Below are 16123 nucleotides of genomic sequence, written 5' to 3'. Positions count from 1 at the left end.
CTGTTTTAAAACCTTGTCATTGAGTTCAACTATATTTTAAACTTAGGGTCTGAATTTATCCCTGAAAAGGCGGCTTCTTTGTGCTATGAAGTCCTTCCTCTGCATATTGCATAGAACATTTTCTTTTATCATTATGACTATCTCCTCCCACTGCCCTTGTTTGTTAGTACGACTTTACTTGTGGGAGTCTGGTTTTGTCCTGCCCTGGGACTGTTTTCACATGTGAGGGGGCATCAGCTATACGGTCCCAGAAGCACGAGGAGTTGGGGAGACGGGTCCCCGATCTCACACTCCCACTCAGCGTGCTGGACCAGGAGCGCTGAGCCACTGGCTGGCAGGAGAAAGAAAGATGCTCCTCCTTGTTGCTTTTGGCTGCAAGATAGTGTTAAACTATGATTTGAAAATCAGTAAATGTTTTTTTTTTAATCTTTTAATTTTTTTTTTTTGACATATAGTTGATTTACAATATTGTGTTAGTTTTAGGTGTACAACAAAGTGATACAGTTATATATTTTTTTCAGATTATTTTCCATTATAGGTTATAAGATATTGAATATAGTTCCCTGTGCTGTAGAGTAAATCCTTGTTGCTTATCTATTTTATGTACAGTAGTTTGTATCTGTTAATCCCATACTCCTAATTTAGCCCCCTCCTTTCTCCTTCAGTAACTATAAGTTTGTTTTCCATGTCTGTGAGTCTGTTTCTGTATATAGATTCATTTGTATTAATTTTTAGATTCCACATATAAGTGATATCATATGATATTTGTCTTTCTCTGCCTAACTTACTTCACTTAGTATGATATTCTCTGGGTCCATCCATGTTGCTGCAAATGGCAATATTTCATTCTTTTTTATGGCTGAGTAATAGTCCATTATATATATTCCATTATATATATGATCTCACTTTGTTTTTGACTTTTTGAATTTTATTTAATTTATATTTTTATACAGCAGGTTCTTATTAGTTATCCATTTTATACATATTAGTGTACACATGTCAATCCCAATCTCCCAATTCATTCCACCACCACCCGCCCCCCCGCCACTTTCCCCCCTTGGTGTCCATACCTTTGTTCTCTACATCTGTGTCTCTATTTTGAAAATCAGTAAATGTTTTATGGTCAAGTAGCTAGGGGCACAGCAACATAGACCCAGAAATGGAATCCTTGTTCTGCCACTGACATGACTGAGTGATGTGGGTAAATTTACTTAACCTCGCTGAGTGTCAATTTATCTGCAGGTGACACAGAGACCAAGGAGTGTGAGGGTCAGAGGTGAATATACATATTCAGCTGAGTATGAGGCTTGGAATACAGTATGCTTGTAAACAGGATCTGCAATTACCACTTCATCTACTTGCCTTGTTCAAAAATAACTATCCACATTGACTAAGACTAGAAGTTTTGAAATTAATGCCACATTTTTCTGTACAGTGGAAATGTGTGACCACAAGAATTCAATTTTATTTTCCAGGGACAGTCTAACATATGTAAACCAAGTATGCAGTGTCAAAATGCAAAAGGACGATGTAGAAATGAGAAATTGGGAAAAATCACACTGCCACCACAACAGTATATTTTTAAAGAAAAACGTGCCCTTTATCCCCCTTCTACTTTATCAAATGTCATTTTTAAAAAAACTATCTTTTTTTCTTATTATTTCCCCCCCTATAAATGACCTTCCCTCTAGTTAGTGATAGCTACTGGTCCTGGTTTTTAAATACTTGGAAAGTAGCAAAAATTTTGATTATTTTAACTGAAGCTGTGAACAATATAATGATTTACAATAATACATTTAGCAACTCTGAGCTAACTCATAATCTACCCAAAGGGAATATACCTTTAAAGGAAAGTAGCCCCCATAATTTCCTTCCCCAATCAGCATATTATAGGACATGTTGCTTCTCTTTCATTGCCATAAATTCTCAAATTGCTACATCACAGATGACCCTAAGAATTTTAGCCTAAGAATAAAGATGGCTCTGACACAGTAAAGGAGCTCGGAGGTGGCCCTGGCTGGGGACAGAGCAAAAATGAGTTCATACCGGATACGCTAGACTTCAGTGTCAGTATCCCGGTATCCCTTTATGCTGGGATAAAGGACAGGGAGCTGAACCTATTAGACTTTTGCACAGCTCAGGACTGGAGACCAGAACTGCATGCCGTGCTTATGCATCCTCCCAGTGTCCGATGAGCCACAAGAATGAGAGTGAACACCACCATCTTACTCAGGGCGAGACTGGACGAAGAGCAACAGCCTGATGGACATTGTGGTCAGAGCCGCCAGTGGACGTAGGGAACCAAAGACAAGCCCCACACTGATCCTGCATTGCATTAAAGAGTGTCCCCAAAACTCCTGTTCGCCTGGAACCTCAGAACGTGACCTTAACTGGAAATTGGTTCTTTGAAGACGCAATTAAGGTAAGGATTGAGGTGAGATCATACTAGGTTAGGGTGGGCCCTGCACCCAATGACAGCATCCTTCTAAGAGACAGAAAGAGGCATCCAGAGAAAGGAAGGCCACGTGAAGGTGGACACAGAGATTGCAGGGATGCAGCTACAAGCCAAGGAACACTGTCAGAGAAGAGAGCCGCAAATACGAAAAGGGAAAAACCAAGAATAAGCCTTGTGTTGTTGAATCAGAGATGGAGGCACAGGGAGAACCCGTGGCTGTTCATTCACGTGGATGGAGGTAGAAGTAAATATAGATTTAACACGTATGACTACTGTGTACTGTGGTTGTGTATTGTAACTGTGTACTGTGCTTGTTGTGTACTGTGGTTGTGTAGGTGTATTCGTTTGCAAGGGTTGTCACAGCAAAGTACCACAGACTGAGAAGCTAAACAACAGAAACTTACTTTCTCACAGTCCTGGAATCTAGAAGTCGGAGATCAAGGTATCAGCAGAGTTGGTCCTTCTGCGGCCTCTCTCCTTGGCTTGTAGACGGCTGTCTTCTCCCCGATCCTTTCATGGTCTTCCCTCTGTGTGTGTCTGCATCCTGATCTCCTCTACATATAAGGACACCATACTGGATTAGGGCTCACCTGTATGACCTCATTTTAACTTAACTACCTCTTTCAAGATCCCATCATCTCCATATGTGCAACAGAAACTAGCACAGTATTGTGAAGCAATTATACTCCAATAAAGATCTATTAAAAAAAAAAAAAAAAGATCCCATCTCCAAACACAGTCACGTTCTGAGGTCCTGGGGGTTAGGATTTCAACATATGAATTTTGGGGAGACACAATTCAGCACATTAAAGTAGGAGAATATCCTTATTTGTAGGAAATATTCAGTAAAGGATTTGGAAGTAATGTGACATCATGTCAGCAGCTTATTCTCAGATGGTGTAAGAAAAAAGAGTTCTTTGTACTGCACTTATTTGCGACTTTTCTGTAAGTTGGAGACTGTTTCCAAAAAAATTGTTGAAGAAGAATACTCAGAGAGGAGAATTTAAAATGTTGTTAAGGGGCTTCCCTGGTGGCGAAGTGGTTGAGAGTCTGCCTGCCAGTGCAGGGGACACGGGTTCGAGCCCTGGTCTGGGAAGATCCCACATGCCGCGGAGCAACTAGGCCCGTGAGCCACAACTACTGAGACTGCGCGACTGGAGCCTGTGCTCCGAAACAAGAGAGGCCGCGACAGTGAGAGGCCCGCGCACCGCGATGAAGAGTGGCCCCCGCTCGCCGCAACTAGAGAAAGCCCTCGCACAGAAACGAAGACCCAACACAGCCAAAAAGTAAAAAAAATTAAAAAAACCCAATTACTGATTAACAACAACAACAACAACAAAATGTTGTTAATAGGTAGGTAAGTCTACCACGATGAATGAAATGATGGCGTAGCACTTTGAAACCTCAGCTCTGAATTTATTCAAGTTCTTTCTTCCTATCCTTTACCAAGATAAATGCTTTACCAAGCAAAGTATTCTTCAGATAACCCATTACCAGCTGTCGGCATGAATTCTTAATACTCTGAAAGAAAATGATCCTGGAAAGTATAAAATATTTACGGTCTGCTGTCTGTTCTGCCTCACTTGAGGAAAATTCTCATCTGTACACAAACGTTCTTCAGTTTTTGGGAACAGATGGTGGAGAGTAATAAAAAGACTGAAAAATTAGCAGCAGGAGTGGAGCACAGAACCCAGCAGAGGGAAGCCATGCTCTGTGGGGAGCAAGTGCCTCTATGGTCTTGAGATGAAGAACCTGAACTGAGAGCGCAGCTTTAGTCCCTCAGGTTCTGGCCGTTACTCCTCCTAATTTTACATACATCTCCCCTCTGTCCCCTAAGGATGTGTTATTCTGCATACTGTCATTCATTTCCTCCCCTCTGCAGGACAGGTGACCTTCACGAAGAGACCACACGTGCTTTCCCTGTCATGAGTAGAACCTCTGCCATACCATCACCTTCTTCACTCCCCTTTGCTCTACTAGGAACCGCCGGCAGTCCCCACACGAACGCCTGCTTCTTACTTTCTTCAGGTCCGTCTGACCTAATCACGATATTGCATCTTCACTGAGATACGCTGTCAAGAGATTCCACCGTCACATAACCAGCTTTGTTTAGGCTCGTTCATCTAGGCAATGCCACCAAACAAGAACACACCCGTACTTCATAAATAGACGTGGACCCAAAAGAATAACCACTCATGCACTCATACACTAACAGTCCCCTACTTTTAAAGACCAACGAAAATCAAAACATGCCCTATTGCATTCACAGTACTTTTTGGTACATTTGATATTAACTTTTCCTTCCTGAGTGTCATTACAAATTCACAGACTTTCAAAAATTTATCTTACTTGAATTAAGGGTGCCATTTTCTTTGTGATGCTCAAATTGTTGCAATTAGATCAGCAGAAAGCCCTTTGTGCTAGTTCCTTTGTCCTGATATCATTGAGACCCCGTCTATGGAGAAGATTACCTCTCTAGGAGCGCTGGTGGGGCGGGTATAACATTAGAGCCTATCGTCTGGACACCTAGTGTACACATGGGAGTGTGCAGGTGGGGGAGGACAGACGTGATGCTCCTGCTGCCCTTACTGGGCCACTTTTCATGATGAAGCTGGAGAAAATATTTCTTTTCAAGGTCATACTTTTAAATTAAATTAATTTTAACTTAATCAATTACAATTGAAATTAGTTTAAATATTGAACAAATATTTTTAAATTGTTAATTGTGTTTCTGTTTTAGTTCTTCTAAAACCTATCTCTTTTAATTTTTAAACCTCTCTTCAAAACCATAATCATGCCTCCTTCTCCCGAATAAGCTCCACACTACTCATTAACCACCATTCCGTAGTCAGGCCATTGACAGCTCCATTCACGAAGCCCATCGTACCTGTATTTGCGGAATTGAAATCTTACACCCAAGTACAGGAGCATAGACTGTAGGGTGCAAGGCACAAACCAGGGAGGAGGGGGGATTTTTAGGAGAACTGACCCTTCCCAATTTCTCTCAGTCCCTCCACCATGGGTCTGGTCACTCTGGCCACCACCACAGAACAGGGCTCAAGGACTGTCCCTCTAAAGCTGCCATTTTGAGAACCTCTTGGACCATCCTGGCTCAATGAGGCCAACGCACAAGGTATTTTCTGTCTTAGAGAAATTTAGCAAAGCAAGGTTCTTTCCTTTGGTTTCCAGAAAGCCAATGTAGCAAGCTTCACTGCTCATGTGTTTTAATAAAGGGAAATGGCTTTAAATTTTCATAAGTTCTTAGTAACGATAAGATTTCACTAGGAGTATTTTGGAAGATCTTTTCCAACTTGCCTCATTACTCTTGAACACATACCTATAAGTAAATGAGCCTTGCTCCTTAGAAGAACAAGAGGAAAACACTCTTCTGGACGTGTGACAACTGACAGACTTGAAAGGGGCAATTTGCTTGATTTTATTTATTATACTTCTTTTATTGACTGTTCTTCTCTGAAAAAATCTGAATGCACAAATTATGGAGCAATGACGTGCACCAAGGAAGGATTCTTCTCTTCACCAAACATTTCAACCTAGTTTCTTTGTAAAAGCAAGACCCTTGGCTCAATTCAGTGATGATTTATATACCATGGAATATTACTAATAATCATGCAGAGGTGTGACATTAATTTTGAAAGACCTAATAGCACAAAAGGGTGGAGAGTGCAGGTCTGACCTTTTCCACCAGCAATGCCACCCCCGGTGGAGCTGGTGCTTCTCCTTCTACCAAGAGCGGCAGAACACCCTAGAAGGTCTGGATGATTGTCACTTAGGATAGGTTCAGGCCTGTGAGAACTGGGCAATATGGGAAAGGTGAAAAATGTGTGCCTTTCTTGGTGGAATATTAAATGTAGGTAATTTGGTACTTTTGAGGTTTGGCATGGGCACCTAAGGCCTCTTTGAAATATTAAAAAGATTGTGAGCTCTTCATGGTTTGGGGAGGAGACTTGAAATGAGAGGATACAGGAAAAGTTTGGAAATGACTCTGAGTGAGGCTTGGTCCAGGATGATGTTTCCACGGCAGGTTGATTTCCAGTAAAGATAAAAATAATGATCATTTTTAAAATCCCCTAAAATTCTGCCAGGCAGCCAAATGGTTTCTATTTGATTTTACAATAATAACTGGCATGTACTGAACACTTACTATGTGTCAGGCATTATGCTAACTTACTTTTTATTCATTATCTCCTATAATATTAAGTTATGTAGGTGCCATGATCATTCTCATTTTACAAATGAGAAAGTCAATGCACAGTGATGAAGTTCCTGTAGAAAGCCACAGGGACAGTAATTTTAGATTATCACCCAGAATGTTAAAAAGCCTATAGTGGGGGGCTTCCCTGGTGGCGCAGTGGTTGAGAATCTGCCTGCTAATGCAGGGGACACGGGTTCGAGCCCTGGTCTGGGAGGATCCCACATGCCGCAGAGCTGCTGGGCCCGTGAGCCACAACTACTGAGCCTGCGCGTCTGGAGCCTGTGCTCCACAACAAGAGGGACCACGATAGTGAGGGGCCCACGCACCGCGATGAAGAGTGGCCCCCGCTTCCCGCAACTAGGGGAAGCCCTCGCACAGAAACGAAGACCCAACGCAGCCAAATAAATAAATAAATAAATAAATAAAGGTGCTAATAATTAAAAAAAAAAAAGCCTAAAGCATGGAGGGCTAGGACCCATCCTTGTGGCTCTAACAATTGATATAAATAACAAATAAGCCGAGATGCTGATAGCGTTGTTCAGATAATGTACATCTTTGCTGAATTTTGGTCTAGTTGCTCCACCAATTTCTTGAGAGAGAAGTGTTAAAATCTCAAGTTATATTATGGAATTGTCTCCTTCTTCCTTTAATTCTGTCAATTTTCACCTCTCAAATTTTGAAGCTCCATTATTGATCACACACAGGTGAATGACTGGCATGTGTTCCTGTTCAATTGACCCTTTTATTATTATGAAGTGCCCTTATTTATCTCTAGTAATGCATTTTGCTTTGAAATTCCCTTTATCTCGTATGAGTACCTCCACTCCAACCTTCTTCTTTGCCTCCTCTGTTTTTCATTCCTACATTTCTCCTTTTCTGCCTCTATTGAATTATTTTGGTTTTTTTTTAAAGAATTCACTCAAGCTGGTTAAAGGTGTGATAAATCGGATAAGCTGATCCTCTGCAGGTGAGAATCTCAATGGACACAACCGGCCAGAAGGGAAATCTGGTCGCATGTATCAAAATCCTTCATAATGTACTGTCCTTTAGTCTAGCTAGTCTACTTCTGCACACTTATGTTTTAAAAAAAATAATAAATCATAGATCCAGTCTAGACCCCAGACTTATTCTTCTGCTCCCAGAGTTGACAATAATTGCTGATATGATAGTAATACTGTGGATGTACTATCACCATGTAACATGTCATAATAACTGTTGACAGTCCTCACCTGCTCCCCCCAACCCTGACCTTCCACCGCTTTCCCTCTGCTGCTCATCTTAACATCTCACCGGCATAAAATTGACAGTATACCTTTTAAATTAATTTTAACCCTTAGAATGTCACAAATTAAGAAAAAAGTTTTAGAATAAGCGGTACTTTCTTTGAGTTATTTAATTATGAAATTCTTCAGGCAAAGAAAAAATATCCTAATAAACACCATGTGCCCATCATCTAGGTTAGGAAATAAAACTGTTTGTGAGCCCCTTCTCTCTTGACCTCCTCCACTGACTTTTCTCTCCTCGTCATTCCCAAAACTGCTCCTGTTAAGGTCACCGACACTGTCCCCGTGGCTAATCCAGTCATCCCATCAGCCTCCGTTACACCTGATCTGCCAGCAGTGACAGTAGCCAGTGACAACTCTCCTGTCCTCCACGTGCTATTCTCACGGGCTTCCCTCATCCTCTCCGCTATCCTTCTTCATTGCTTCAGCTGGTTTATTCTATTCTCTTTGACCTTTAAAGGTTGGAAAATCTCACACCTTGGTTCACAGCCCTCCTCTCTTCTTGGTCTGCACCCTCTCCTTAGTCGATCACCCTGGTCCCATGGCCTTTAATAGTGTTGATCTATGAATCCTGTTTACCCTCAGCATTGAGGAGGTGTCTTCAGCAGCAGATTCTGGGACGTCTCCTCTGGGGTCTCTAATAGGCATCTTAAACCTAACATGTTCAAAGCAAAGCACTGAATTGCTACCACTCAAAAAATTCCCTCCTCCAGACTTCCCACCTTGGTAAGTAGCATCAACACCCTCACCGTTCGTACCTCGATCTAACTTTTCAACAAGTTTTACCAGCTGTCCCTTCCAAACAGCCCAAGTATCTTTCCTTCTCTCCATCTCCACCACACCCTCTCCGATCTCTCTGCCTGCTGGTCCCAGCCCCTCTCTCCTCTCCCATCTGTTCTCCGCACGACATTGGAAGGGGTACTTTTAAACGTGCAAATCAGCCCATTGGTCCCCCTTAAAACCCCGAAGACAGAATTAACTAAAGCAATCACGATATCTGTCTCTCTGTGGAGCCGCAGAAGAAAATTTTAAATCCTTGGATAGATCCCTTGGGTAACAACTCAGAGTAACAGCCCAAGCGTCCTGTCAGTCCAGCTACTTGTTTGAGAGCCTCCTTGCACATTTACAGTTTGTCTCCTCATCCTTTAGGGGTCCCTCAGAGGTTTGCATTGGGTAAAGATTAAGTTGTGGCAGCCCTGATTCACAATGTGGCCGCTGGCAAGTCAGACACTTAGTGCTGGGCTCCATTAATTCTCCCCATTGTCTTATTTTCCACTGTTAGACCCACTCCTGAGTTTGGGCCTGTATCAAACAAACTCTTCCCTGTAAATAGGGATTTACCCTAAAGGGATACTCTTGGATTCAAATAGTTGTTATTCATTGAGCCTAAGGAGTTGAACATTTTCAATACGGTTGTAATTCAATCTATAACATTATTCAAGCATTTTCCAGGTGTTCCCAATTGCCCTTCTGAGAATGTCATTACTCTGCTCAGTAATATGCTGTGTTTCCAAACTGCCTCTCAAAGACCAACCTCCACCCTCCACCTCATACTTCGAGAATTCTCTATTTCCCACGATATCCTGTCTCCAGAGCCAGCTACGATGAAGCCACTCTATTCACTCACCATCTTTCACTTTCCATAGAATGCTATCTTTCCCACCCCACATACCATAACTTCAACCCCCTTCTTTGCTTTAAAAATAAAATCATTCTGACTTTCAAATCTCTATTTTAAAAGTGCCTTCTCTTATGCTCTTATTGTGGAATGAAAAAGTGCTTTTCACATATTTCAAGAGAAAAAAAAGTGCCTTCTCTGGTGATCCTCCCGTTAAAAATGTTCTAATCACTCCAGCAACAGTTTCAGCCCGCATACTTGCAAACATTCTCTCTTTCCCGCCCCACACATACATATGAAAATCTCAAATATCTGAAAGAAACACACACATTACCACAAAGAGTAAATTATAAATCATCCAAAACTGAGGGGAACATAATGCTTCTACTCCCAAGATCATAGAACTCCCGACATGGCAATAATTACTAAGTAATCATTCAATGTTATTTAACTCACCATCAGGATAGGAAGAGGAGCAACAAAAATACTAACAAGGAGCATTTTCATAGTAACTCATAGTAACATAGTAACTTTGCTGATTTCCCCCAACTCCATGCTCATCTTCATACACTATATAGGACTTTAAGTTAAAAAAAAAAAGAAGTATCAATACATCCACAGAGAATATATCAAAAATATTTCATTGTTAGATTTATCTTGCTCAAGTGGCTTTTAAAAAGTGATGGCTTCTATTCTAACAATCAAGGCTATGGAAAACACCTCAAAATCAGAGAAGAGGCTAAACACCAATATCCAAAAGAAATGTTGGAAATAACTCATAATAAGAGCCATTATCAATAAGGAAATGAAGATGTTTCTAGTGAAGATGTAGACCAAAGTCCTCTTCCTTCATTCCACAAACTTTGAGTCCCTACTTTGCACCAGGTTTTGGGCTAAGTCCCGGGAACAGAAAGGTGAGAAGGAATACACTTCTGTCCTGGAGGAAACCACACGTTCAAGTGGAGAAGTTGAGAAAACAGCCATCATCAGAGTGTGAAAAATGCCCCCAGAGGGGCAGGGAGATATCAGCTAAGGGTGCGATATCTAAGCGGAGGACAAAGGAATGAGTAGGGGAAGTGTGGGGCAGGGAGGAGAGGGCATTTTAGACGCAGGGGCAGGCTGTGCAAAGGCCCCAGGGGAGGGGAGCTTGGTGCAAGCAGCCGGGTGCAGGGCTCAGGGGCCCGTCCCGCTGTGAGCGCTACAGGCACGCCACACCCAGGGGCCACCATTCCCGTCGCAGACATCTCCACTATGCTGAAATGTTTTCTATTCTTAAAATAATTTTGCTAACCCCCAAAATGGACATTTTTTAATGTTTATAACCATTTTCTGACAGATGGTAGTAAAATCTCTCCTTCTAACAAAAACTAGTGCATTATGACAACATTCTGATGATGAAAATTAACTATTATTCTAAATTATAAAAGCATATATTATTATAAATTATATGTAATAGATAATATTATATTATATATATTATATATGTAACAGGACATGATATATATAATATAAATTCTGCTCCAATTTACTAAAGAGGACTACATGTGATCATCAATAAACAAGAGCTGCAACTCTAGCTAATACCCTGATTAGTAAGCATTTTTTAAAAATAAATTTATTTATTTATTTATGGCTGCATTGGGTCTTCGTTGCTGGGCGCAGGCTTTCTCTAGTTGTGGCGAGCAGGGGCTACTCTTCGTTTCGGTGCGTGGGCTTCTCATTGCGGTGGCTTCTTTTGTTGTGGAGCACGGGCTCTAGGCGTGTGGGCTTCAGTAGTTGCGGAACACGGGCTCAGTAGCTGTGGCTCGCGAGCTCTAGAGCGCAGGCTCGGTAGTTGTGGTGCAAGGGCTTAGTTGCTCTGCCGCATGTGGGATCTTCCCGGGCCAGGGCTCAAACCTGTGTCCCCTGCATTGGCAGGCGGATTCCTAACCACCGAGCCACCAGGAGAGCCCCAGTAGGCATCTTAAAACTCGAGAAGAACCCCCACTGGCGTGAGATGGATGAGGAGGTATACTGCCTCACACAGCACTTCTCAGAGTCTTTACCTGGATGGTGTTGCTGAGAAGCCACCTTAAGTCTTTCGTCACTTTCACTGTGACACGTTTCTATGCAATAATATCCATTTGCCATGATAACCCACAAGGCAAGGATTACACATAAGTAAGTTAGGTATATTATAATAACACACTAAATGTAGCAATTGTTTATTTGTTGTTACAGAGTTTTCATCAAGATGATAATTTAATGCTATTAAAATTTAGAAGCATGTTGCATATTGTTATAATGTCTCCATTTCTAAGATAAAATACTTTTTCCCGGTGTCAGAAAGTAAACTTTGGATCAGAAAATAGAAAACTGAAAGCTACTAGAGAAGAAAATGAAAAACGTTATTGAATAAATATTTGGAGATAATAAATGAAATGGCAGGGAAAGCATATGTCACATCGTTAACACAACAAAGGATGAGGTTGAATTAACTACCATCATCTGCTTCCTTGTCCACTATAATTGACAAATTTCACCAAATATGGAAAAGGGAAAACAGACAAAACTACATTAAGCTGATTATTATATCCTGGGGACTCTGAGTTCCTAGTTATTTTGATTAATTTTTAAACCTCCAATTGGGCTCAACAATTTGATTTATATAATTTACATAGAATGAGACTGCTCAGGATTCCGACCCTCTCCTCTCGACATCACCCACCAACAGACACTTCCTCCAAGTCCTGGTCCTCCAGCTCTGCCGAGCACCCCAGCCCAGCCCTTGGTGCCACACGATGAATTCTCAAGAGAGAAGGGGGCACAGCCACCCTCTCTCCTGCCATCTTAGAACTGAGACTCCCTGAGGAGCTTTTTAGACCATCCTCACTCCCTGTCTCCTCCCACTGTTGAAAACTGCCAATCTACAATCAGAATTAGCTTTAGAGGATAACAAAAAAACAAACGGTAAGAGGAAATAATAATGTCCTTCCAAAAATTAATATAAAGGAACAAGTCCTTAGGCCATCTTCCTGTGGTTCTTCCATCTCCTGCATCTGAAGGGGCAGCAGACAGTGTGCAGCACCTGCCCGGTGGCAGGAGACTGTCAGGTGCTGTGTGACCTGGATGCTATTCCCTGGGTACAAGATGGGACACAGCCCATGACATCCTCCCACAGCTCAGACAAAAGGGGGCCACAAACCAGACACAGAGACACACACAAGGATGGAGAGAAAAAGAGGGAGACTATTCTCAAGAAGATCGCTTTTCAGAGCAACACTTCACAGTCCAATAGGGCAGGGATCCGCACAGGAGCAGTTTGGGGACAGAACAGGGAGAGTCAAAGTCCTGGGTGACTAGAATGAAAGCTCTCTTCCAAGGACACACCCGTCCTACGTAGACTGTCAGTCCCCAGAGGCTCTGAGAACAGTGAGAAATTCAGTGAGGAAGGATCTAGAAGGGACCTTCTGACCTTTGGCAGTGTATGCATTTTTATAAACTGATTCAAATGATAGAAAGGAGAGAAACAGAAATAGAGGAAGACAGGCAGACAGACAGAGAGCTAAGTCTAACAGGATTTTCTGGCGGATAATGAGTTCTATTTTGGGTGTATTAACTTATGAAATAACCATGGGATATCTAGGTGGCAATACTCAATACAGAATATATAGATTGGATGAAGATTTGGAAAATCCTTTCTTCCAAAAAGATTTGGAAATGCATATAAATATGGAGGCAGCTGAGATTACTAAGGGAAATGGTAGAATGAAAAGAGAAAAAAGATCAAAAAGAAAAGGAGGATGAGGTGCTATAAATAATTAGCAGGAACTTCTTTCTGGATTCAGGAAATACCTGCTTGAGCTGCCTGAGGGTAAGTAGAAGGTTTCTTTCCAAGTAGATAGCCTGATACCACTTGTCTCACAGTTGTAATAACTTCTTGCTCTTATTTCATCAGTTTCATTTAATTCTTATAGTAGTTCTAACTCTCCACCTCAAAACAGAAAGGAGGAAATCAATATGAAATTATTTAGCATCACTACATGTCCTTAAAGAATGACTAATTGAAATATGGTCCAATCAAGCAAAAATGTAAGACTGTGTCCATAAGACAACCCATGTTCCATCTGCATCTGAAACAGCCCTCATCACACACCCTGGGGCTTGGACAATAAATCCATTTATTGTGACCTCTTGGTACATTTTGAAATTATACATAGGTGGTTTACAAAATGAAGTGTATGTCTGACTGCTGTTCCTCCCCACTGCGTGTGTGCACACGCGTGTGTGCATGTGCGTGTGTGTTTGTGTTTCCATCTTGTTCATTGAGAACTCTGGCCAACACCACTGATGCCCACCTGTATCCCCACTCTCACCAGTTTAGTGTTGTTTCCCAGTATTAACTGCCAGCACCTGTAGATGTTGGCAAGGCTCTCAGCACCACCCCAGCTTCCGCCATTTGGAAAATATTCATTTTTAATGGTTGCCATAACAAATTTCCACAAATCTAATGACTTAAAACAATACAAGTCTGTCATCTTACAGTTTTGTAGGTCATTAGTCCAACTTGGTTCTCACCAGGTTAAAATCAAGGTGCCAGCAGGGCCACAGTCCTTTCTGTAGGCTCTAGGGGATGCTGACTTAAAAGAAATGCACAACATGAGAGTTGTGAGTTAAGTTTTATTGGGGGCAAAATGAGGACTATAGCCCGGGAGACAGCATTTCAGATATCTCTGAGAAACTGCTCCAAAGAGGTAGGGGGGAAGGTCAGTGTATATGTGACTTTGGTGAAGGGGGAGTACATGCAATCAAGCACATATATTTTCCAGAGGTTTCTGCTAGTCTCGTGAAGGTAACTGCTAGTCACGTGGAGCAGATGTCACCATGAAGGAGCTTAGTGCTTTTCTAGATAGGAGCAGATACAAGAATTGGGCTCATAAAATCAGCTCATTAAAGTAACTGTCTGAAGACCTGTTTTTCCAGTTTCTGCCAGAGCACAGAGTGCCTCATTTCTGCTCTGCACCCTGAACCACTTTCAGGGGGTGTTGAAAGTCAACAGCTGCAGCAGCACATGATTTAATCCTTGTAGAGGTAGATGGCAAGTGCCAGTGTCAAGTGCCAGTTGGTAGTTGACAGGGTGGGTCTGTTCCCTTGCTCATGTACTTGTAGGCAAACTCAATTCCTTGAGGTTGTAGGACAAAAGTCACTGTTTTCTGGCTGGTTGTCATTTGGGGGCCATTCCAAGCTTCTAGGGGCCACTCCCATCCTGCAACTCCTGGTCCCCATCCTCCATCTTCAAAGCCAGCAAGATGGGCGGCATCCCTCTGGCGCCCCAAATGAATCTCTCCTCCTTCCTCCCTCTCCTCTCTCCAACCCAGACAGCAATGATGCTTCACTTTTAAGGACCCACGTGATGAACGTCGACCTATGTCAGGCACCTAGTAAGTAGCAGCACCTGGTTTGAAACCCAGGTATCTTAACCAGTCGAAGACGCTGATTTCCTAACAAAAAAACAGCAAAGGGAAAGCGGTGCCAGGCTGAGCCACACTGGAGACTGAGGTGGAAAGAAAAACCAGCTCTACGGATCCTGTCTTTACCTAAAACGTTGATATTTTATCATGGATATTTTGCATTCGTTTTGATATTTTAAATATTTCATGAAAATGTTATTTATCTTGATTACTCTGTATTTGGCACCTCCCACCCCCAACCCAAAGCATGTGCCTGAGGTGAGGGTCTCCCTCTCCTCACCCGCCTCCCTGGGCCCTGAGGGAAAAGAACACACTGCTGACTGCCCCGTGTGTGAATCTAGGTACGCAAGCAACTTTCCCAGACCCAGAATTATCAGCTGCTTAAAAATAATGATTCCACATGATGGAAAATGGGAAGTGGAACCAAAATAGTTCATAATATTCTGAAACATACAGAGTAATAAATCTTATCTTTATCTTACCCGTTGATCCAGAGGAGAGATGAGCAATGCAGGTAAAGAAGACAGGACTCATTCTCCTCTTTACTGGGGTGTGTTTCACTTTTCTGCAAGGGCCCCAAACGTGTTCAGAATTTCATTTCCTCAAAAGAGGGAGATCTTGCTTTTTGTTTCCCCAGCACCTAAGGCTTTGGGGTCTTTGTTTCCTTGTTTTGTAACCAGAGGAAGAGTATTAAGGAGTCTGTATAAAAGGCCAAGTCACCGTTCGAGTTGATCACACCCTTCCTGCTGGGAACATCCGTCTTCCTCCGACCTTCGGATCCTTCTCTTCTGTCTCGCTTCCCCTGTGAGCTGCCATCTTGAGGGAAGTTTCCCGAGACTTTAACCCTCTGCGCCCACTAGAGGGCCACAGACACCCACCAAAATGAATTTCAGATGCATGAAATTCAATAAATTGGCAATTACTTAACTCTACAAAGGCATTCTTTTAAGACAATCGTTTCTTTTAGATGGTCTGTTAAAGAATTTGTTTCTTCAGTATTCATTTTATATATAGTATTCATTTCAATCTCAAGATCGCCTAAGAAGTCCAATTTAAAATAAAAAGCTATTCACATAGCCTCCGAGTATTCAACAAACATTTAAA

At 42.1% G+C, this 16123-nt stretch overlaps 1 protein-coding gene across 1 annotated transcript in view; it reads right to left on the bottom strand.

Annotated features, from left to right (window-relative positions):
- Nucleotides 1–2877: 2877 nt before the first annotated feature.
- The window catches only part of CYB5A (cytochrome b5 type A), a 79831-nt gene continuing 66585 nt past the window's right edge, over nt 2878–16123 (bottom strand). The window contains exon 6 of the mRNA XM_082355320.1: nt 2878–3009. Within this exon, the coding sequence (XP_082211446.1) occupies nt 2893–3009 (117 nt within the window). The 3' untranslated portion in view covers nt 2878–2892. The remainder of the gene's footprint in view (nt 3010–16123) is intronic.

The sequence above is a fragment of the Balaenoptera borealis genome (assembly GCF_965194805.1).
Source record: "Balaenoptera borealis genome assembly, chromosome: 14".
NCBI classification, from domain to species: Eukaryota; Metazoa; Chordata; class Mammalia; order Artiodactyla; family Balaenopteridae; genus Balaenoptera; species Balaenoptera borealis.
This window is presented reverse-complemented; position numbering and strand designations above follow the sequence as displayed.